At 34.2% G+C, this 25,301-nt stretch overlaps 1 protein-coding gene across 5 annotated transcripts in view; it reads left to right on the top strand.

Annotated features, from left to right (window-relative positions):
* The window catches only part of GABRA4 (gamma-aminobutyric acid type A receptor subunit alpha4), a gene marked incomplete at both ends in the record, with an annotated part of 70,483 nt that overhangs the window by 27,145 nt on the left and 18,037 nt on the right, over positions 1-25,301 (top strand). For all 5 annotated transcript variants that reach the window (XM_081304161.1, XM_081304160.1, XM_081304163.1 and 2 more), the window contains one exon: positions 724-983. In XM_081304161.1, the coding sequence (XP_081160287.1) occupies positions 724-983 (260 nt within the window). The remainder of the gene's footprint in view (positions 1-723; positions 984-25,301) is intronic.

Raw genomic sequence — 25,301 nt, 5'->3', positions numbered from 1 at the left:
TTTTTCTGGCAGTAATTCCCAATAGCAGTGGATCATTCTTACCTAGGAAATTCTGATGCTCCCATTTAGGCGTTTAGTGTTCTCAACGTGTCATGCCTGGTTGAGAGTCACTGCTTTAATAAATCACTCTTTTTGCAAGGTGTGTGTAGTGATTCCTTAGGTATATTGTCTCAAATTCCAGTAGCATCTCACTATGTGCTATGTCCTTCACATACTTTTAAATTTCATATCAAATTCAGTAGGTATCAGTAGGACTCATTTTGTCCCAGCGTCTTAGATATCATATTTGCTCAATGTCCTGTGTATAGGATGGCTTATGTATGTAAAAGATGTAACATCAACACAATGTCTATTAATAGGAAAATCTATTTTCGTTCTTAATAAGAATAAAGAATGTGTAAGTTCCATATTATGATTTCTATCCAATTTTAATGCACTTTTGTCAATTTTATTGAAATATTTGCAGAATTGAAAACTTGGAACATAATGGGTTCCAAGACACATAGAGCAAATGATTAGAAGGGCCAGAAATTGAACCATATTTGTCTCTCACTTCAAACCTGTGCTAATTTCATTTGAACCACTAGAACTCAAATTCTCCATCAGTGATGATATTGTATGAGATGTTGTTAACCTTGTTCCTCTAATCCTTAGAGTTTATTTTTTTGTTTTGTATTGAAATAACAGCAGTTTGCTTTATCTCTTTACTTTTTTGCTTTAAAGGAATAACCACAGTCCTCACTATGACCACACTAAGCATCAGTGCAAGGCATTCTTTGCCCAAAGTGTCCTACGCTACTGCCATGGATTGGTTCATAGCTGTCTGCTTTGCTTTTGTATTTTCGGCCCTTATTGAGTTTGCTGCTGTCAATTATTTCACCAATATTCAAATGCAAAAAGCCAAAAAGAAGACATCCAAACCTCTTGCAGAAATTCCACCTGCTCCAGTACCGAAAGAAAAGCAGCCTGAAGTACCTCTGCAGGTATTTGGTTTAATCTCCTTTAGTCTAAGTTTTTAGCTTTTTTGATCAAATATGTGTCAGAACTTGAAATTTGAGTGACAATTTGCAAGTAACTTAAAAGTCCAGGAAAATATAAGAAAGTTGTTTATGAATTCAAAGTTTAAAACAGATTAATAGCTTAAAAATTAAACAGCTCTGAATGAGGCAGATATAATCAAAATTACTTTTTGTTTGAAAGTTCCTTTCAGAATGAAAGTTTATCACAGAAAGAGGCAAAAGGTCATATGCACTGTTGTGAGTAACTTGTGGACATTGTTGATTGGTTTGCAAAGGCATTTTAGTGGACCTCATTGCACAAAGTAAAGCAATGGCTCATAATGTGACCCCAAGTGAGGACTATCTCCTGGGACTGGGAGGAACCTGTTCCCTGCTATTTAATAAGAAAACAAAGTCAACAAACAAGATACATAATTGTGGTTGATGTACATCCATAATTGAGAATTTTTAGCTCTAATGGGATGTATTTAATAGAATGTAGAAAGCCTAATAAGAACTACTATAATTTACATTTGACTAATCAGGATTCTGATTTAAGAAAAAATGATCATGGTTTTTTCCCACATGGTCTCTAACTGTATAAAAACAACAAGCTCTTCATAAAAACAGGAAATATAATGGGCATTCTCTTTCTCTCTCTTTTTCCTTCTGTTCCTCACCCTCCTGCTCCACTACTCTGCTTTCTCTCTTCTTCTTTGTCTCCATTTACTTTTCTTGAATAAGCAGAAAAATGTCTGTAGTCACCCATGCGCAGCCTAATGTAGTTGCCACTAATGATCGTCTAAAAATCCTTTGATCTATATATACCCAAATCAAAGTGTGCAGAAATCATCAACTTTAGTCTCTTCAAATGACAGCTCAGTCCTTTCTTCCTTCATTCACTTACCCACTCATTTGACAAATATATAGTTAACACCGGCTGCCAATCAGACTCTGTTTGAGGGTCTAAGAATCATTAATGTATCAAAATATCCCAACATATATCCTACAGAATGGAGTTTATGTTCATTTGTGTGAGGTGAGGGAGGGGAGGCAATTACAAAAAAAAAGTAAAACAAGTAGTGATTTAGGTGTAGGTAGTGCTATGATAGATAGCATCACAGTACTACAGAGGCCAGGAAGTAGGGGTACAGAGTGAGAGGCCTGGGATTTGACTCTCAGAGGGGAGAGGACAGTAGAACAAGTGAGGTTAGGTGCCCTCTGTGGCAGGGATTAACTGGTCAGAGTCCTGAAGTTCATGGCTATGCTGCTACAGGGCTCCTCATGCTGGGTCTCTAAGAATGGCATATAAGCAGGTAGAAAACTGAATGCTTTTCCACCAAGTTTACATAGCTTATCTTTTCTTCTAAGTGACTCTGTATCATCAAGATTTTCAAAATTATCAGAATGCATTTTGTATACTGTTTTCAGTTTTAAAATACTGTTTTTCAGTTTTATTTTCTTTGGTGGTTTTATTTTCTTTCCTATTCACCATGGGAAACTTATTGCCTCTCTGCCTTTTATTGTTATTTCATTTGTTTTGTTGTGTTGAAGCCCTGGCCAAAGAATCCTATTTATAGCTTCTTTAAAAGCATCATGTCTTTGATTTATTCATTTTATTGTTTCTGTTTACTTATTATTGATTCATGATTTTATTTTAATTCCATTTTTCTTTGGGTTAATTATGCGTTTTTAGCTTCTTGAGTTTGCTTCTTGATAATTTATTTTCACTCTTTCTTATGTAATAATAAAGTTACTTTTACTGCAGTGAGATTCCTTTGTCTACAACTCTGCCAATAATCAATAATTTTGATTATATACTATATTTGTTAACTATTCTAGAATTATGTTGTTGCTTTACTTTTTGAGCAATAACATTTAAATTTCTAAGTGAGTTTTTCTCATTTATTTAATTTTGTGTCATAGTGCATATGTTCAGAAATATTGCATATGAAGATTTAAATATTAAAATATCTTCATTGTGCCCTGAGTCATGCTAAAAATTTATAATGTTTAAATTTAAAGGAGTTAATTTTTAGTTGTAAAATCAGTTTTACTTAAAGCACTATTTTTTACTGTGTGTGTGTGTGTGTGTGTTTGTGTGTGGTGCCGGGCCTTGGTCATGCTAGACAGTCACTCTACCACTGAGTTACATCTACAGTTTTGATCTTAACATTTTTTATTCCATTCTTTTTTCATATTAACTTTTTATATTTATTATTATTAATTATTACTATTATTATTATTTTTTTATTATTGAACCCAGGGCCTTGTGCATGCCAGGCAAGCACTCTACCAAATGAGGTATATCCCCAGACCCCTATTTTTCACTTTTAATAAGTCACCTCTAGTCTTCAGTTTTTCAATGCCGAGAAATATGTGAAAATTTTTCTTGTGAACTCTTGAATGTTTTGGGATTGCATTGACTTTTTTCCATTTGAACTGTTTTTGTTTTGCATATTTTAGTGCTATGACATCCAACATTTATAGATTCACAACTGCTGTTTCCCTATCAGTCCATGAGTACATCAAATACACTTTATATTTTTCTCTCATATAATACCTTTTCCCTCAAATACTATTTGGTCTGATTTTAATTTTTAAAATTTTCTTTCTATCTTTCTTTCTTTCTTCTTCTCTTCTCCTCTTCCCTTTCCTCCCCCTCTTCTCCCTGCTTTGCTTTTTGTTGTTGTGGTGGTGGTATGCATTGAATCCAGGGCCTTGGTCATGCTAAACAGTCACTCTACCACTGAGTTACACCTCCACTTTGATTTTAACATTTTTTATTTCATTCTTTTTTCATATTAACTTTTTATATTTATTATTATTATTACTATTATTATTTTGTTAAATTTTCCTTATTCTTTTTCCCCCTCATGTATTCTGGAAGCTCTGTATCCTATTTTCATATGACTAGTTGTTAAACTTAAGTTTTAGACCAATATATTTCAACTTGTGAATTTCTCATAATGTTAAGTTATAAAATATACTGACTGTACCTTGTCACTATTAACTCCTTCAATTTCAAGATTTCTCTAGTTCTAAAGATTCTAGATTTGGAAATGTATTTTTATATGTAAATGTATAAACATCTGTGTTAATAATGAGTTAATGTAGTTCCCTCTTTGTTTTTTCAAACTCTGATGAGACTTATTACACTGGTGCTATGATGAAATATTACAGATATTTCTCAAATAAATAAATAGTAGTACACATTGGAACACATATTTGAATAGGCAATATGATGAAATATCACAAATATTTCTCAAATATCCCTTGTAATCAAAATAAAACTATTCTGCAGAATTTCCAAAGGTGTGTAAAGAAACAAATAACCTTCCATTTGCTCCCTGAAGCATATCCTTTGACTACAGCAATTGCTATAACTAGTAAATGTTTGATTGAACTCATCTGACTGGCTAAGTTCATTCTGATTCATTAGTTCCTTTCTGTAGCATGGTGCATATTCTGTGTGCACATGGCATATCCAAGGTCAAGAAGATGAGATGTGTTTGTGAAGGGCATAAAGTCATAACATTTATGAATTGGGAAGGACTTTAAAACTAGTCAGAATACTAATCACATGCTTCATGTCCTCTACATTGTGTGACTGTGTATGTGTTAGGGCAATTCACTTGATGAATATCTGTGTTCTAATAACAGTGATTAATGGGTTGCCCCCTCCCCAACTTCCTGAATCCAGCTCCTTTACAGAGAACAGCTGGCTTTAGAGTGTCAGTTGCCATTGAATGGCTTTAGTATCAAGTTCAAATTTGAAGGTTGAGAACACATTAAACATCAGGGGGAGACTATGGGAGAGATAGTAAATAGGGAAAAAGAAATCAAGAAGGGACTTTTAATAAGAGCAAAATTTACAACATATTATGGAAAGGAAATATTATAAAAATCTGCCAAGGTTGAAGTTTCAGTAGAGACTAATCAGACTGTTAAAATTTGCTTGTTCAAATATGTGTTCCAATGTGTACTACTGTTTACTTATTTGAATGATACTGACTTTGCTTAAAATGTGTTTGAGCCCCTCATTTGGAATTGACTTCAGAGTTTAATGATATTTAGTAATTCAATAGTCCTTTGGGAAGCTCAGTAGTGGTTTGATTCATTGTCACCATATGTGACCTATGGACTGTTAATGACCTAGCAGAGGCTTATGGTGACCATTTCTATTCTCTGGGAATTGGAAGCTTATGGTTTATGGAATATTCATGAAATAGGAGAAGAGGCCAACTGGCAGGATGAAAGAGAATCTATCAGTAGTTTGAGTATGTTCTTGGATATCTCAGGAGGCAGAGCAGATGTTTTGTTTCTGCTCATTATTATCTTAGTTCTGCCTTTGAATATATCTCTAATACTTGAGTTGAACTTCATTCTTGTGGCTTTATTCTTCCAAACCCTTACTACTTCTTAAAATACCTTCTCTTCCACTGATGGAGGTGATTTGGATGAACAGAATGGTTTGAAAAATAAGTAACTGTAGAGCTGTAAAAGGAAGCTGTCTTAATAAAATCACATTTTAAAAAATAACTTGAAAATATATTCTTTATCCCTTTTTGGCCACAAAGTGTGCAAAAAATCCAGTGATAACATTAATTGAACTCTTGTTTTGTGTTAGGTACTATGTGGTATGCTTACCCTGTGTTACTTAATTGCTAGCTCACAATGTCCTTTACAGATGAAGAAACTGAGGTCTGTAGTTTTAAATATACTCATGATAAAACAGCTAGAAAATGATAAAACTAATATTACAATTAATTCAGCTTTGATTGCAGAGCTTGTTTTATCAAACTCTATATCATTTAATTTATGATCTCTCTATAAAGAATAGATATAAGAATGCAGGTATATATATATATATATATATATATATATATATATATATATATATAGATCTATATGTGTACATACGGTACATATATGTATAGATATAGATAGATAATGATCAGCCTAATACCGGGTCTTTAGTTCATATTCCTATGAATAATGAATAATAATAATTTTTTAATGTTTTTATCAGACAGTATTAGGAACTTTCCCAGGCATTTTATCTATAATTTAATTCTAATAACATATATAATATGTCCTATTTTCATTCATGTTTTACCAGTGTGGAAATTATTAATTAGGAATTAAATAATTTGCCTAAGGTCTTCTGTCTGGTTAGTGAACCCCATACTTTTAAGTCTCAATCCGTAATGACTGATTAGACCTGTTGAGTGAGGGATATGGAGGATGGGATAGAGGATGGTGGCGCTATTAACTAGGTTCAACTTTAGAATTGGAAGATTTCTAAAGCAAGACATTTTCCTCTTTTAATACAAAAGTGATAACTTTCCTTTTTCTAATTACATGTACATATTTCTCTACTGCCTATATCTCCTTTTCCATCTACTTAAATTCTTTTTTCTCTTTATTTTTATTTCACTGTAGATATTCTGCATGAACTTTTCCATTTCAAACTGTACATATATTCTTAAAAGCTATTTGCAAAATTAAAGAGCTATTTCCTCTGCTTATAGTCTTTAAGGAAAAGATGATTCAAAAAAGAGAATATAAATAATTCAAGGTATACCTTAGAGTTAGTAATTCAAGGGCCCTCTTAAGAATCTTCTTTTTTACTATCCACTTTCCAAAGTTAAACTCTAGTTTTGTTTCCCATATGGTGCTCTTTCTGAGTCAGCTCCGGAATCTCCAGGAAATGGTCTCAAAGTTCCACACCTATAAAGTAGGGGCATTCATAGAAACTTCTAGAAAGACTTGTAGTAAAGATTGCATTACATCATGCGTGTAAAATATACATACAGTACTTAAGTGCCCAAAATAAATGTACTCATGATCATTACTGTCCTTAATTTCATTAAACATTTTTAACATTTAAAGTATTCATGACCTAATTTGTCACTTTATAATATTCTGTCATATTTCCCTCAAATTATTTCATATGTGATTCCTGTATTTGCCTAGCTAGACCTTAAGCTCATTAGTAAAGTGATTATGATTTCATTTCATTTTCCCATGCAGCACATACTATAGTATTTCACAATAATAGTTGTCTGTTGATTGATAAGGGATCAACTATAGGAATTGGACAATAGGAAATATGCTACCTCTGAAAACCAATATATTTATCTCCAATTTTCCAAAACATGTCTTTTATGTAAAATTCATAAGGCAGATGTTAAGTAGTGAGTTATAGCTCAATCACTGTAAGCTTTTAGGACAGCAGATACTCATTTTAGCATTCTTTTTTTGTCGTTACTATTTTTATTTTTATTGTTACATAATTCTGTGGTGCAATATGATGTTTCATTTCACATATACATTGTATATTGATCAGGTCTGAGGCACACTTTGTCAGCAGTTAGAGTTAGCTAGTGGGCAGCAACAGAAGACTAAGGACATTGAAAAGTAAGCAAAATGAATAACCTTAACAAATCTACACGTGTAGCTGTGCATTATAGGAAAGATCATTTTATTGTCTTTTTATCATCTTAGTCATACCACTTTCACAGATATGAAATATTAAATACAATGATTTCCCTGCATGCTTCACTCCATTGCTAAAGGGTGTACAAACTAGGTCAGTTTCAGATTTTTACTTCAATCATTCTCAAAACTGCTCTTAGAAATGCTAGTATTTAAATAAATTAAGCTTACATGCAAAACAAAACAACAACTTACTTTTCCATGGGTTCTTATTTCTTTCATTTCTTAACTTACTTTATAGTCTCTTTCCTTGGCAGTTTGAAAAAGGACATGAAGCTGTACTGTCAGTTCATTTGACATTTAGGTGTGCTGTGACAGAAGTTTAATGACATTCTTTAAATCTTATATAAATAAGTACCTCCCCAAACTCATACCTTTTTAAGTACAGAATGTTCTGTAGTTAGTAATGCTCTTTAGGCAATGAGTGATTGTTTAATTGCACAATTATTAAACTGTATGATTTAAGTGTCACGAATACCAATTATGTTTCATCTTCAATCATTTTTATGTTAGTTTTGTTATTTTTTGAAGGTGCATAGATATGATATGCTAATACATGACAGCAAATCTCAGCTAGACAGTATACAAGCATCTACCAGGCAGCTATTGTGCACCAGTCACTAAGCAAGGCACTGAGGATTCAAAGAAGACAAAATGTATGAATTTAGTCTAGTGACAGAGACAGGCTATTAATTTTGTGAATGACTATATTTAGTATCGAAATGTGCAGTCCAAGTGTCATTTTTAGAATAATTTTAATATCCTTATACTAGTGTGAACTCATCTTAAATTTTACTGTTACCTTAGATCTGTTAACACTGGTGACTATATTCAGTTACATCCTGGAATCTATTGTAATTATGGGGTATTTATGGAACACCTATAATCATTAGTTTGGAAATATTGTTCTTGTGTTCACTACCATGAAGGTAGTGGGGAAGATAGACATTGAATAATTAATTTAAAAAATAATGACAAATAAGCTAATATTGTGCCGAAGAGATAAAGGTGGTAATGAGGAACTAGAATTAAGCTGAGACACATCAAATTAGTTTTTGAAATGCAAAAAGTGACAAGTGATGGGATATCATTCAAAATGACAAGAGGAAGAAGCAGTCAATTTTAGTAGCTTATTGAAACTTTATTATGCATATTTTGGTAATTATTTGTAATAATGTCCCATGGAAAGAAAAATAACAAGATTAGCATCATAATTGAAGATAGCCTATTTCCTTTTTTAGAGGGGACAATGCCATAAATTTAATGCTGCCTTAGTAAGACTGGTTATATTAGCTAGGGTTTAAGGAAGAAATAAGACAACTTTTCAATCAAGAATAATGAGTGTGAACATTTGTGGTATAGATACAGATATAGATGATATAGATTAATAAAAAATTTGTTCATGTATTTTCATGTGTTCTATTTATAAATATTATGGCAATGAAGAGGGCTGTGAAGCATATTTAATATAAAATTTGAGAAGGTCCATGACACCATGATCACCATCATATGAGAATGCCCATTTATTTCATAAGTACTACATGGTATGTATTGTGCTAGTTTTTGCTTCACATGTGTTGTCTCTAACCTTGACAACAAATCTTATGATGAGTTGTGTGTTGTTATGCACATAATTTAATGGCTGAGAAAACTGAGCCTTAGTGAAGCATTTTGGTAAGTTGCCTAGATCATATGTGTAGTAAATGGTAGAGTTGGATTTGAGCCCTGTCCGTTTGGCATCAGAAAGCTGGATGCTTTTAGATGCATGGTGCTGCCTCTCACCTAGAAATAACTGTAGGCAGACATTAAGGGATTTTGTCTCTATTCTCATTTCTCCAGTGCAGCTTTGATCACACAACCCAATACTTTCTTTTCCATTTCTCCGTCTGTTAAAGGAGGAAGGTAGGCAAGACAATAGATTCCCTTCTAATTTAAACAATCAGTGTCACTACTAACTCATCCACTCTGTAAATTAATGCAGATTTACTCTTTAACATGTATATAGTTTAGTATACTTGTTATATCAAGAGCTGATTAGAAGGAAGGTAGTTCTTTCTGGAGTCATTAAATCAGATCCCATTAAATATTCAGGTTATTTTATGCTCTTCTATACAGCAAAAATCCATACTGCTCCAACAGCAGCAAATCCATCAACTGATGCACTAACCACATGTCATAGAGTATTTTAAGCATTTTATATATATATTAACTCATAATCTTCACAGCAATCCTTTTTATAGATGAGGAAATTGAAGCCCCAAAAGGTCTAAGTGATTTGCCCAAAGTCACACAGCTGCTAAGTGACAGAGCCAAGATTTAAATTCAGATAGTCTGCATGCAAATGTATGTTCAAAAACCGGTACAAACTCCTGCCTCTCATCACTGCTGACCTCTTCCCAACCTCCTGGTGCATACCCACTTCCAAACCCATCCCCAGTTTTTCGAAAGGTTGTCATAATGTTCACATTGTTGAAAGTAAAAGCTGTACTTGGAAATTCTATCCCATTTATAAGCAAGTCACATCCTTTAGTCAGTAGTTTAGCAAAGTCACAGGAAATTAATATACTCTAAATCTCCAGCTTAGCATAAAATATATGTGGATTTTATTGAGGTTAAAAACTATAAATTTAATACAGTCATGTAACAAACTGTAGATTAACCAATCAATTTTTTTCATGTTTTTTGACATTTTAATTAAAACCTTGAAAAAGTATTACTCTTAATTTTGATTTAGAATAACCAATTTTAGCTGGGCACAGTGGCACATGCCTATAATCCCAGCAGTTCGGGAGGCTGAGAAAGGAGGATCACAAATTCAAAGCCAGCCTCAGCAACCACAAGGCTCTAAGCACCTCAGTGAGACCCTGTCTCTAAATAAAATACAAAATAAGTCTGGGGATATGATTCAGTGGTTAAGTATTCCTGAGTTCAATCCCTGGTACCAAAAAAGAAAAAAAATTACCTACTTTACATTCATTAATATATCACTTAAGCTTTTGTTTTATAACAAACATTTAAAAGAATCATTTTAAATGTTGCAAGAAATATTTTAAAGAAGTTAAAGAGGCAATTTTTGCCCTAATGGAATTTATACTATAAAGGTGACAGAATATAGTGAGTAATTAAGAGGAACAAATGTCCTATGAGGACCAAGGGACATTGTAAAGAAATGTACTGACCTTTATGGTGTGGGGGCTGGTGGAAGAACTCAAGAGTTGTATGAGGTGTTTTATTGATAATCAGCACATGAAGAAAGTCAAATAAGTCAGCTACTCACTGTAAATATCATTAGTTGACTTATGATATTATGGACTAGCTTAAGGATTATTTTAGAATTACGATATAATTTATAAACTACTAGCATATTATTGGAATTTTTATTTTTCCATTTACTTTATTACTTCCCCAGCATACCTGGCACAAATTTCTTAAGAATGTAGCAGGTGATCAAGAAATACCTACTTCTTGATTTCAGTCTTCATGTAGTTGAAATATTGACTGTTTTGTCAGAGATAGCAATTGTGAATGAACCATACCGTTCCATTGGTAAAGTTTTATTATTAAATGTTTTTTAAAAGGTCTTTCAAAATTTTTATTTATTTGATCTTTTTCCATCTATGTCAACAGTGTGAGTGAGCCAGTGCTTCTTTTTGGAATGGAAAAAAATCAACTTCAAAAATATACAACTCCTTTAAACATCTTCCCTCAACATTTAGTTATATTTTCCAGCAAGTTCTAGTCCCTAAGCTACCGAGTAAAATTATTCATTCCTTCTGGTTTATTTGACTAAGCTGCCAATTTTCCCTTTGCTATTTTGAGGAGCTAATTTTCCCACAACATAATATACATCGCTAAATTTCCAGCTTTTTGCTCAGCCTCAGATGATTTAGCAGTTTCAAGAAACATCAGTTTGGGTTTGACTTATTTCATTTCACTTAAATGAATTAGAGGACATTATGTAAGAAAAAAAAATGTCTTTGGTAAAAGAAAATTATTATGTATTTTTGTCAATTTCCCCACAATTTTAAGAAGAGATCACTTTCCATTTAGATTGTAAGGTATAAAATGCATTCCGTAATATTATCTGGTATTTCTAATTCCACAAGATATTTATCCTGCCTAGATCCTTTTCTTGAATAATATACCATATGCTTTTCCAAACTGTCTTTTGCTGCCCTCTTTAGTGCTCCTGAATTTTCACCTTCTTCTTACTTATTCTACAACATTCTTTTCTCTTTCAATTTATAGCACTTAAGCTTTGACTTTAATTTTTATAACTTTGCTACTATCATATAGATGATTTGTATGGGGATTTCTATATCCATTCTAGTTTCAATGTTCTCAAACAGTATAGTCCAGTGAATTTTTCTTCTCAGGCTAACTTCTCTTTTTCCCTTTCTCTTTCTTTTGGGAGTGGGTTAGCTAAAACAAACCTCAGATTTGAAGAGGAGAAAGTCAACTCTTCCTAAACAAAATGGATATATTGTTGTTTCTAGTTTACAAACCATGAGTATATATATGAACAATTGAGGGGAGTCTACTGGGCAGATTTAAAAAGGAAGCATTTTGAAAATATGAGCTTTAAGACCAGAGTTTAGTGCAGACCCTGATACCCAATATTCATTGACTATGTCAGTGAGTGAAAGAGAATATTAATGCCATGTGGTTCCTGCAAAAATATTAATTACAACTGAAAAGTCCTAAATAACAACAATATCATAGGAAACACCCACATATCCATTCCTGTATTGTTAATTTTGCTTTCTGAGACCCACTCAGGACTTTGGGAAAACTGAAGAAAGCATGCATATCTCTTCTGTTAATCCTAATCCCCTTGATTTCTTTGGAACCCTATGGAGCAAGTACTATTCCTGTCCATCATTGCTGTGCCAGTGACCCTTAGTTTTATTGTGTGGATTACCTCTGATTCCCTGTACAGATGGGTCCTTGATGGAAGGTGATAGTAGTGCTCACCTCTGGTGGTCAGGTTCTACTTGGAACACCAGTACATGTTCCATGGTTCTGTTTGAAGGCAGAGTCTAGAAGATTCTTCTGAGAGCTGGGTGTTTGGAGGAGCTCTAATGAGGGCATACTGCTTAGAAGGTGGGAAGGGAGTTCCTGTGTGGAGCTCAAAGGGTGCTTCTCCAGGGAGTAAGCAAGAACTGGGCAACCATTTAGTAACTTTATTTTTATTTTCTTAGAGCAGGCCTTAACTTTAAAAATTGGGGAGAGGGGGCTGTGCTGTGGCTTAGCGGTAGCACACTGGCCTGGCATGTGTGAGGCACTGGGTTGGATTCTCAGCACTACATATAAATAAAGATCTATCAACAATTAAAAAAGGGGGGGGCAGTTACAAGTAGACAGCATGGATTGGACATTTGACCTTCAGAAGTTACTCCTTTCTTAAAGAAATGAGCCTATGGTTTGTTTTGAGATAAACCTGTTTTTTTTTTTTTTTTTAGGTTGAATTATGTGAAAATGGCTAAAAAAGAATAGGTAGAATATGATCTTTAGAAATAAAGATGAGACCTCATTCTGATTTTTATCAGGTGTTTTATTTTTGATAGTAAAATAATATTTAAAAATAAATTGTCCCACTGATGATAATGACAAAGGTTTTTAAACTAGTTTGTTTCTAAGGCAAGGTTGTTGGTTTGAACTGAGAATACGAAAACTGTGGAGCTCCATTCCTCAGCTTGGAGCTGTCCAGAGCAAATCCTTGCCTGGGTGTCTGAATGCTCTCTGTAGGAATGTTTTGTTTGTGTTTCTTTGTTGCATGTATTTTATTTTATTTTGATTTGAAGCAGTAGAGGTTTGTATAGATTCTGAGCTTCAACAGCTACTCTCCCTTGTGCTTAGCTCAGTATTGCTACATCTGCAAGCAAGAAACCCACTTTGCTAAAGCCTTAGCTGATCCTGGAAAATGTTAACATGCTGTCTGTCTAATATTTGCCAATGGGCTGATCTAAAAATGGCACCAAGGAGGTTACCTATTATCCATAGAACATTTGGGGACTTAAATAGATTATGGTCAATGGGGACATGATCTGCTGACAGAAAGTTATTTTAGTATCCCGCAGCAATTTATAAGAATAGAATGAGATTTTTATATAATGAACCATGTTTGTTTTCTGTTAATTAAAAAGTAAACCCCCTCCTTGAGTAGCTTTCAGTATTTAATTTCTTTTTCTTTTAACTTATTTTCCCCACAGTGTTTCTTTGTGAATTACATTCATAAGAAACTTTCAAAATAAAATAAATTATTTATTTTTGTACATTTTCAATGCATAATATTAACATTGTATGTTAGCATTGTAAAATATTATCTTTGTAACATAGTCAAATTTACTTTATCAGAGTCATTACTGCAAATGTTTGTAAAGCAGTGTATCAATGTATCATCGAGATCAAATATGGCAAGACTTAAAAATTACCATTTCTTAATGGAAAATACATGTTTATATGATCCTCAGATTTCTAAATAATTAAAAAAAATTTTAACTAACATACAATGAATAGGTTGATTTTTTTTATTGTTTGCCTGTGATTGCCCAAGTTTGTGACCACTGTCCTTGTGGCCTACCCAAGTTTAGCATTTGTTGTGGACAGAAGTACCTTGGCTTGATCAGTGGATTAGATAGTCACTCTCTCAGGGGAAAATTTAAAAGCCTCTGTTTTTCTAGAGTTGAAAATTTGCTAAAGCATTTAACCCCAAATAGTAATCTAGGCATATATAATTGTAATTTAGGCATGCTTTCATGGGGTTAATAGTTAAAATGACAATTAATAGAGGATTTCAGAATCTCATGAGACAATTTTAGATAATTATTGTCTACAACTAACTTCCTGATTGCGGTCCAGTCATTTTGTAGCCATTAAGCGTGACTAGATACTCACAGTTCCAGAAATCAAGCATTATGAAGTTTTCCAGTTCCAAAACATGCACATGAAAATGAAGAGGGGTGTGGAGAAGAGAGGGGGAAGAGAGAGAGAAATGAGAAGGATTTCAGATCTTTATTGTGCTGCAATAGTTGTACAAGGCACAGGCCAACTGTTCTGTAATGTAACATAAATAAGTGCTGTTGCTTTATTCTCAGGGACTTTTTTTAAAGATTTTTTTTTTTAGTTGTTGGTAGACCTTTATTTTTATTTATTTATATGTGTTGCTGAGGATTGAACCCAGTGCCTCACACATGCCAGGCAAGTGCGCTACCGCTGAGCCAAAACCCCGGCCCCTCTCAGGGACTTTTTGTTAAACTGTGTTCCTCATTTGGGAAAAAAAGAAAAAAGAGGGGGTGTGGGAGAGGAAGAAGTATGTAAAATTTGCAGTGGAAACAAGTAGAGTGGTTTCAGAAATACAAAAGTGAGAAGAGAAATCTTGAATAACATGTCCTTTCTTCTACCTGCTGCAGTCTGCCTTATACATCATCTAAGCCCTTCCTTTTTTAGGTCTATTCCATAAATCAGCAATGGAATATATCCTAAAGTGAAATCATAATTGTTGGCCTGAAGGAGAATATCTGCTGGACTTACATTAGGAGGAGAGCAGTACAAAGCCCAGTGTTACATTCCGGAGAGAGCACTGTTGCTTGGATTGTGGTGCTCTGCTTGATAGGCCTGATTTAGCACTGTGTAGAGCAGCCTAATTCATTATAGAGCTGTTCATCTCAGAAATTGCTACATGAAATAAAACATTATATACGCTTATTTCAGGCCAATCTACCAGCACAGTACAGTGAGCACAATCATACTCTGAGCTATGCAAACACTGAGATGCAGTTTTTTGCTTTTCTTTTACTAGCTCACCCTAATGTTCTTCCCTAGTTTGAATGTTCTCTACAATCTGATTATTGTGTTTACTCCCCTGTGTTCTTTTTTCATATCATTAATATCCTATTTTCTGGCTGATGGTCTCTTTACTTGGGATAATAGTTTGATAGATTTCCGAAGCATAAGCAAATGTGATTATTTTAATGGTTAAAGTACAGATTGGATGTTCAATTGAGATCTTCTGGCTGTTTCAATTCAGCTGACAGGGTTCATGGTGGAGGCCTCTTTATGTTCATTATTAGAACAATTTTAAAGAATGCAGAAAAGCTAGAAACATTATTCACATGTCTCTTGATATATTGACCATAGGTGATAGAGTGAGATGACAAGAATACAGCTCCAAGTGCGCTCCGTGAAATGACTCCTTCTAATTGTCATTTGCTTGTTGCTACTATTTCCAGTATGCAGTAGTGTATTCCAACTGACAGCCCCAGCATGAACCACAAGGCATGTGAGTGAAGTGTCTTCATGGTGACCCCAGTGCCAGCTTCTCTGACTGAAACCACACTAGACATCCTGAGTGAGAACTCTCTAGCTGAATCCCATCAACCGCTAAGCCCATGAAAGATGATATTCAAATGATCGTGGTTGTGTTAACCCACTGTTTAGGGATGATTTGGTGTAGCTCTAGATAACTGAGACACACCTGTTTTTAAGTCAGACATTCATTCAAATACTGACTTTGCCTCTTGCTAATGGGTTGATATCACCAAGAGTCTTAAAATTTCCCAATTCTCTTTGTTCATCTTGCAGAAGTTTAATCTGAAACACTGCAGGTGCTCAATAAATATGAGTTTCCCTCCTTTCCTCCTTTTCTTCCTGCTTTCCTTCCATTCTTCTTTCCCTCCTTTGCCTCCTTCTTCCCTTCCCATTTAAATTCAACTGAGTGCAGCTGCTTTTGTGGTAGGCCATTTCAAACTGGAATATGTTAGTGCCAGGTGTGGATTTAATTGGACCTTTACTTAGAACACAAGCAGACAGAATTCAGGATGCATTTTTTTTTCAGTGAAAACTGCTGAATCACTGGTTCTAAAATCGGCATAAAATATGCTCAGACCTTCCACAGACAGTGTGTGATGTGATCAAGTGCCTTGGGCAAATGGGGTAAACAAAATTTTTAAAAAGGAATGTTTCCATCAGTTCATGGTGAACATTATCTGAATTCATTTCGGGCGAAAAAAAATATCTTAAAAAGCTAGATAAAGGAAATGAAGGCATGAGCAACATGTTATTTGTAGGAATGACATACATTATCTCCTTGGCAACTGCAGGGTGGCATGCAATTTGGCAATCTATGTTGTGTCATCTTGGATGCCTGGAAGTCACTGTTTCCTACGGAAACAAAGGAAAGAACAACATGAGAAAAAGAGTTCTGATTTTAGTGTTCTAGAAAAGTATTTTAAAACCAAGGGACCAGCAGGCTTCCACAGTACAACTCAAATGCCAAATGGCATTTTATGTTTATTTATTAATTGCACATTCTTTAGAATATGGATTCAATTCAAAAAAATTTGGCCCTGCTGAGTTTTTTATTTATTCTTTGTGATAAAATGATGATTTAAGACATTTTGTGAAACTTTCAGTGCTCTCGAAAAACTCAGGGTCTCATACTCAGGCTTATACATTTTAATTTATCCATTCAATCAACAAATATTTATTGAGTGCCTAATTTGTGCCAGGCACTGAGGATGTAGAAACCTTTTACCTTACCTGTGTCTTAAACTCATTCTGTCATATCCATGGAATACTGTGGCGTTTCTTTATTAGGAGTGAATCAATAATTTAGCAAGCATTCACGTAGCCCTAGTTCAGAGACCCTACCTATTATAGTGAGATCTAAGAGTTAGCAAAAATGAACTGTAAGGCTAAACAGTACTTGATGAGGGAGTTGCCGGACCATTCTCATAATGCCTTTTCTTTTTGGTCAATAATTTTTGAGACCTTTCATAGTTGTGGTCCTCTTGTTTTCATCAACAGCCTCCAAATGAATAGCTCCAAAGTATTTATCATGGTGACTCACATTCAATATAATTTCATTTGGTAGGTCTTTTGACTGAAGTTGAATGTCTTAAATGAAGGAAATGCAGTTTGCCATGTAGCTGAAAAGTCTCCACTTTGATGAGATTCAAAGAAGTGTCTGCATTACAGAATGCTGTAAAGGCCTCTTAAAGGGTTGCCCGGGGACTGCTTGATCACTGTAGGAGGAGGATATGGCTGGTTACAAGAGATGGAAGCATCATGTCAGAGTTGTACCAGAATCATCAGTAGGCCACTGGGATTTTTTTTCCCCTCAGAATAGTGCTGGAGATAAGGATTTGAGGTTTACTGTGGAACAGACACTTGGGTTCAGTCATTAGCTCTTCCCAAGGATGGTGTTGCCTCCCACTGATCCACTTAGCATTTCCAAAGCATTGCTTTTACTGTTTATTTTTTCATCCACTTGCAACCTCATCATAGTAGAAAATGAGGCATTTATTCACACATTTCTGGGGTCTCTTAAGAAATGCCTTTGAGGTTGACTGCTAACGTCCACCAGACTCTAATGAAAGTGTCTAAAGGCTGACTTTCTGAACAGTGATTTCAGGTGTTCTTCTAGCTCAGAAGAGTAGAAGTCATATGCCTGATTTTATAATTTTAGTGTTAAAATTAACAACCAGATTTCACTTCCTGAAATTTTCTCCCATAGGGGCTTATTTTACTATGTCCTCTCTAAGAGCAGTATTTCAGCTTAGAATTTTCTTGGATTTGTGGAGATATTCATGGAAGATTTAAATAGCATTGCAGCTGTACAGAAAAGCTGTTCTAGTGTGTGCTTTGAAAATCAGCTTTTCAATAAACGATAGCTTTAGAACTATGATTGAGAGGGGAAAAAAAAATCAGTCTTGTTAAACAAGCTATTGCAGCCACTGGCTACATGTTCCAAGCAGTTTGAAGAAGAGACTCATTCTCATCATTTGCTCTTGGAGAGGCAGGTTGGTGCTTGTGGGTCTTGTGCCTTTCCTGAGTGGCACCAAAGGGCAAGGGGAATGTGGAGGTTTATCCAGAAGGGACCCTCTAATGCTCAGTGGCAATACTTATCAACAGGCAGATGTATGAAAAAGGAGAGGAAAAGCATTTCATTCCAGTTATCAGTTAAAATTCCAGGATTGACTCATTAAACAGTCCATTAACTAGTGTAGTGGCCTAGGAAGTATACTCTGGATAGAATAAATGACTGTCATCTGGTTTTCAAGTGGATTTAAATGTGCTGCTTTTGGCTATATTGCTTTGCCAACTACATATCTCCTGAGACACATTGTGTGAAACTCATTTTTGCTGTTTTGAGTGTACAAGAGGGGATGATTTTGTTGTTGATTTATTTTAGTACAGTTTACTCATAATCTATTTATTATTTCTTCATTTGACTTATTTTTATTGAATGTTTCCTAGTGTTTGGTACTGTGCTAGTTGATGAGGAAAGGAAACAATAAGGTACCACATAGCCCTAAAGAAACTCGCTGTTGGGGAGGGTGCTGACACAGCATATGAAGTGCCAGGATACAGAAAACATTAGGATGCTGTGTGATGGTATCCGAGTCCTGACTGCAGTGTCTGTGAAAGTGGTGGAGTGTCAGGTTAACTTTCTCAGAGGAAGCAGTGTTTAGATTCTATCTTAGAAGATATAAAAGGAAGGCAAAGAAGATGGTGGTAAACAGAGAGTGAGAAGAGAAATGTGCTGAGACCCAGAAGCAAGGAATATGGCTCACACTGGTAGAATTTAACCAAGACATCCTGGTTAGTATCCAGATATTTTCATTTGAGTTGCCCCCAAAGCTGACTCTGTTGCAAGTATTTTCTGGCAAACAATTTATTTTTGAGGTGATCCCAAGAAGTAATATGGAGCAAGGGAGAAGGGAAGAAAAGGTGATCCAGTATCATTAATATACAGTTTTACCATTGTGTCCTCATCTTACTGGAAACTCCAGCATATGAGGAATGAGCCTCAAAACTGACCATTAGGTGGCAAAAAGTTGGGGTACTAGCTTACCAGCTCTTGTCTCCCACTGATTAATTTCACTTGGGCATAATTTTTAATTAAAATTTAATAAATTTAAGGTATATAGTGTAATATTTTAATATACATATACTGAACTAATTACTAGTCAATTCATTAATATTTTCACAAAGTTACTTGATTTCTTTTTTCTTTTGGTGTATATGTGGTCAGAGTACAAAGTCTTCTCTCTCAGAAAATTTCAAGTATTTAGCACATTATTATTAACTATAGTCATTATCCTATACATTTGATCTTTAGAACTTATTGATCCTATATAACTGAAACGTTGTACCCTTGGAGCATCATGTCCTTACTCCCCCCCACTCCCTCCTCCAACCTGGTAACCACCTTTCAATTCTCTGCATCTATGAATTCCATGTTTTTAGAATCCATATAAAAGTGAAATTATGCAGTATTTTTCTAATTCTTGCACTCTGGTCAAACCGTCTCTTCTATCCTAGTCAAGCTCCTATCACTAGAACATCCTTTGGTGACAGAATGTCAATTCTAAAGGAATAGGAACTGTTTTCTGTTCCTCAATTTCATATCATCAGAGCCAAGAATAATGCCTAGAACATAAATAGACTTTCAATATTGGTTGCACATTGAATCTATCAATGGATAGATGAGTAAATGAATAAGTTAAAAGTTTGGTATGCTTTTGGCACACCTGAATTATGTCCTGCTGAATATGAGTTTAGAGTTCTAAAAAAAATTTGGAGAAAGTAGATGTAAATTTTATGACTGATATAAAGATTATAATTAAAGCAACTGGATAGGGTCATTCACTGAAGATTGAGAAAACTTAGATGATTGAGTACCAACGTCATGGGAAGTTAACATTTTAAGATTAGACAAAGGAAGAGCATCCCACACTAGAGACTGAAAAAGGTAAATGGAACATTACTGTAATGTGGAATTATGGGGAAATTTTTAAAAGCAAGGAAGGAGTGATCAGCAGTGCTGAATGCTACTGAGATAGTATATAAGTTGCAGATTTAAAAAAAATGCCAGTTGGAATAAGCCACAAAAATTTCAAAGGAAGGATTGGAGAGGAATTGAAAATGATTGAAAGAAAAAATGCCATCCATAAGTGAAAACAATAATTGTAGATAATTTTTCCACACTGGTACTGATAGAGAATAGTAGGTGGAAGGGGTCAAATATTTGAGAAGTTTTAGAAGTTGATGTTTTTCTTATTTAAAATCTGAAAGAAATTTTTGTATACTATATTTTAAGATGGTGCAAATAGAATAATATCCCTAGGAATCTTGGTTTTATGCCTTTCTTGAAGCATCCATCAATCCAATGGAAACTTTTAAATGGGAGCCCTTCATGATCTCTTTTTACAATTGGCAGATCTCGGCAGCTTGGGTGTTAGCTAGTTATTAGCATTGCTTCAAGGAATGAAGCTGATTATCTCCACCTAGGAATAGTAAATAAGATGAATTTTTAACAGGGCACAATGCATTGGTTACCATATATTTCCAACGTTTGCTGAGGTAGAAAGTTACAGTTTTCTTTTAATATCCAATTCTGTTAACAAAAAATACAGAGAATATCTGAGTTTAGAAATAGTGGAGACTTCCTTAGTAATATTTTATACCACAGGGACTATCTATGATAGAATGTGAAATGTTAACACAATAATAATATTTAATAAGTATTGATCATTGACTATGTGCTAAGTGGTGTATTAAGCACTCTACTCTTATCCACTAATATCTCTAAACAGTAGTTATTGTCATTATCCTCACTTTATCTCAGAGGAGTTTGAAGCAATGATAGCTCAAGAAACTTCCCCAAGGTTACATAGCTAATTTTCAGCAGAGTCCAATGATCTACCTGATTCAGAACCTCTGGTTCTGACTTTAATTTTTTAACAGCTAATAATTCTGCCATATAAAAATGATAATGAAGGATAATGATATTTGACAGCTTTAGGCTTGAGGATTTGTTTTATAGATTTTGAAGGAGGGCACATTTTCCTTGCTGCCTATCAGATATTTGGGTCTTCTAGTTTCCGGCCTGCCTGGCTGAAGTGGTTATCTTGGCAGTATACATTAATGTGCTGATGAGCCATTTGCCATAAATTGCAACTCAGCTACTGGTTCAATTCATGCTAAATTTGCAATCTGCCTTTACTGAAGTGCAAAATTGGCTTTCTTGTCATAAAGTGGTAAAACATGCAAAATAGTCTAATACCTTATTTTCTAGCTCAAGTAAGATTAGCTGGGCTCCGAGAAAGTTTTAAAATTTTTTCACTTTAGATGAACAGCTGTTTCAGCACGAGAGCCTTGTGAAGTGTTGAATGGTTTTGATAGTGCCCCCTTGGAAATTAGAGCTCATACCATGGGACTTACTCCTCAGGACAAGTAAAATTATTTCCTGGAGAACAGCCAAATGACTTCAGCTATTCAGAGGGTTGTCTACTTGATAATATAAGCATTATGAAATGTCAGAGTAGAATGTGAATTTGTTCTAGTGACTTAATGCACTATTTTACTGTAGGTGGAGTAGATCTATAATGAATTGTGTTAACAGGATAATTCAACCTCTGCTTTCTGATCAATTTACTGTGCTTCCTTGTATAAAGACTGGGGATAAGAATTGATTTAAAAATATGAGTTTATACAAATGGATGGCTTATTAAGTCTTCTGCTGCATGTTCTTGTGTCCATGCTTTGTACAACATTTGACACATGCATTGCTGAACTTAATGTATGTATTTATTGATAGAAAATTTCACCATTTAAGAACCTAAGAGCTCTAGTTTCCAACTAGTGCTTAAGTTGATACTGTTTGTAATACAAGTAGAGGCAAAGTTGCAGTGTCTTATGTACAAGGAGATGTGTCCATCAATTTTACCATATCTTTTGAAGAGCAGATTTTTAAACAGCATTTTAAGCATTTTGTTTAAACTGAGGGGAGAATTTGTAGAAGCAAGTTAAGGAACAGTTTCTCTCTTGCAGAAGACTATCATAAAAATGTTTGCTATACAGAAGATGTAGGTTTTGAGTGTTGATTCATTTGAAAACAACTTGAAGAGAAAGTTTTTCGGTTAGAAAAAACAACTAAATTGCATTTGTTGTTAAAATAAGGTGTTCTGTAAAATAAACCATCGAAGTGTAGGCCTATTTTTAAATATTTAGCCTTAAATGTAGAGGATATTTGTCATACAAAATCTCTAAGCACTTCATGGCAACAAGCACCAGAGTAGGAAGAATATTATGAATGAGAATAAAGATAATCAGTGGAAAGCTCCAGAACACTTTTCCCAGATTCTAGCTGGAAGGATTATCTAATCAGAGGAGGAATTTTGTGGGATACAAAGAATTAGTATCAGTGTTTGGTTTATACTCAAATCTTACACACATGTAAATCATATTCAAGGCAGAGAAATTATGCTGTTTATAAATGTCACATAGTTTGGAATTTTGCAGCTATATTTCAGACAAATTCTTGTGACTTAAAAAAAATCCCTTAAATATATGTGATAGCAGTTTCCAGCCACCTCTTGAAGTGGCTTAGGAGTATGAATTTGGGATTCAAGTCCAATGCATTTTGATTGGATGACCCTGGGAGAGGTACTCGACTTTTTTAGACTTCAGTGTCCTGATTGAGAAAATGAGACTATTAATAGTTTCTCATGAATGTTGTAAGAACCAGGTGAGATTATTTGTAAAACTTATTAAAGTAGTGCTGGGCCTATTATAAATGCTCAATGCAGTGTGAAGATACTAATGATAATTCAAGATTTCTGTCTGAAAAGTGCAGCTATTAGATCTTAATACGTTAGGGCAGAATGTAAAACATTGTCTTAATTGTTTATTTGATGAGAAGAATAAGAGTAAAGAGAGAAAGCGAAGATTTTAGGACATCTCAAAGGATCTCAAATTTTTCTTGACAAGGAAAATTTTTGGTCTTCTTTATGTTTATGGTACTGAAAGAAGTCTTTGAAAAAATTTTCCTTCTACCACCAGGCACTGTTTTCCTTTTCTACTTATCCCCTTTTACAAGATTGAATCTTACCCATCCCTGATATCTTCACAAGTGTCAGTCTCACAAAGAGACTTTCCCAGCTCTCAGGCTAAGTAATATACTCCCTGCTTCCTCCTGCTTTCCTTTATGGAATCTATTGATTACCATAATATTTTATAATTCCTGGAGGAAATTTCAAAGACCATAATATTTCTACCCTCTGTACCCTCCAAGTCTAGAAAAATAACTTGAAGTAAAATTAGACAATCAACAAAAATTTGTTGAATGAGTAAATGAAGGGGTGAAACAATATATTGCTTATGATATTAATTGTGAATATTTTATTACCCACTTAATCTAGATAGTAAACTCCAACAGAAGATGAAGCCTGAGACTTGAGCTTTTTTCCTTAAACATAAATCAATTGATGGTCTGGGATTGTGGCTCAGTGGTAGAGTGCTCGCCTAGTATGGGTTCGATCCTCAGCACCACATAAAAATAAATAAATAAAGGTATTGTGTCCAACTACAGTTATTTTAAAAAAACAAATCAACTGAGATTATTTATTATCAATGTTTAGATTAAATAGACAAACAGTGGCGAGAATTCAAAAAAAAAATTCAGTGAGCTTCTCAAGTTGTGAAAAACCCCTTTACTGAGTGCAGAGCTATGCTTTTCTAAAGGGACATATGTCTACTAGTGTTTGAGCTGTGAATTCTTTTCCCCAGCTGAAGTATACTGAGGACCTACCTTTATAAATGATTGTCTTTTAGACATTCCTCCTGCTGTCTGCTGAAGCAGATAAACTTTGTGACTCAGCCTTTTACTATGCCAGCCTCCTGTAGGATTGGCATAGACCTGAATCTTACTGGAAGGCTATTTTTCATAGCCCAATTTCATTATGATCAAATCCTATCAAGTCTACATTAAGAACAAAGCATTGTTCAAATAATAATTTTGAAATTTTTTTAGTATTGTGATGTTGACCAAATCGTTTTCATAGAATGATATGGAGGCTTTAGAGGGAAATTTATTTAGCCACCAAAGTTAGCATTTAAAAATCAAGTAAGATTTCTTTTTTAATTTAATTTTTATTTTTTAAATTTATTTTTAACTTTCATGAAACATAAAAAATAATGTATTTTGAGATATCATGTAAAGTTTTTATACATATATACATTGTGTAATGTTCAAGTCAGTGCAAACATATCTATTTACCCAAACATTTATCATTTCTTTATGAGAGAATCAACCAAACTCTTTCCTTCTAGCTTTTTCAGTATCTTATCAGTATTTTTTATATGACAGCAGAATGCATTACAGTTCATATTATAAATATAGAGCACAATTTTTCATATCTCTAGTTGTATACAAAGTATATTCACACCAATTTGTGTCTTTATACATGTACTTTGGATAATAATGATCATCAAATTTCACCATCATTTATAACCCCATGCGCCCTCCTTTCCCCTCCAAAAACTCTGTCCTATCTAGAGTTCATCTATTCTTTCCATGCTCCCCCTCCCTATCCTATTATGAATCAGGCTCCTTATATCAGAGAAAACATTCAACATTTGGCTTTTGGGGATTGGCTAACTTCACTTAGCATTATCTTCTCTAACTCCATCCATTTACCTGCAAATGCCATGATTTTATTCTCTTTTATTACTGAGTAATATTCCATTGTATATATATGCCACATTTCATCAGTATCTTTAGATCTGTATCCTATCATTACCTTTAGTCACCCTACTGTGCATAGTAGTAAGACTATTTTGCAATGTTTTTTCAGATATCTATATATGTTAACTCCACTATTAAGAACTAAAATAGTCTTAATGTAAAATGTGACAAAGAAAAGTTAAAAGTTATGTTAGCAATTATGTTTTCAAATATTTAAATGAATATGTGTTGTAAAATCCAACACACATACTTAGTTAGACATAAGAGTT

Source organism: Spermophilus citellus (genome assembly GCF_964194105.1).
Source record: "Spermophilus citellus genome assembly, chromosome: 8".
In the NCBI taxonomy this organism is placed as follows: domain Eukaryota; kingdom Metazoa; phylum Chordata; class Mammalia; order Rodentia; family Sciuridae; genus Spermophilus; species Spermophilus citellus.
This window is presented reverse-complemented; position numbering and strand designations above follow the sequence as displayed.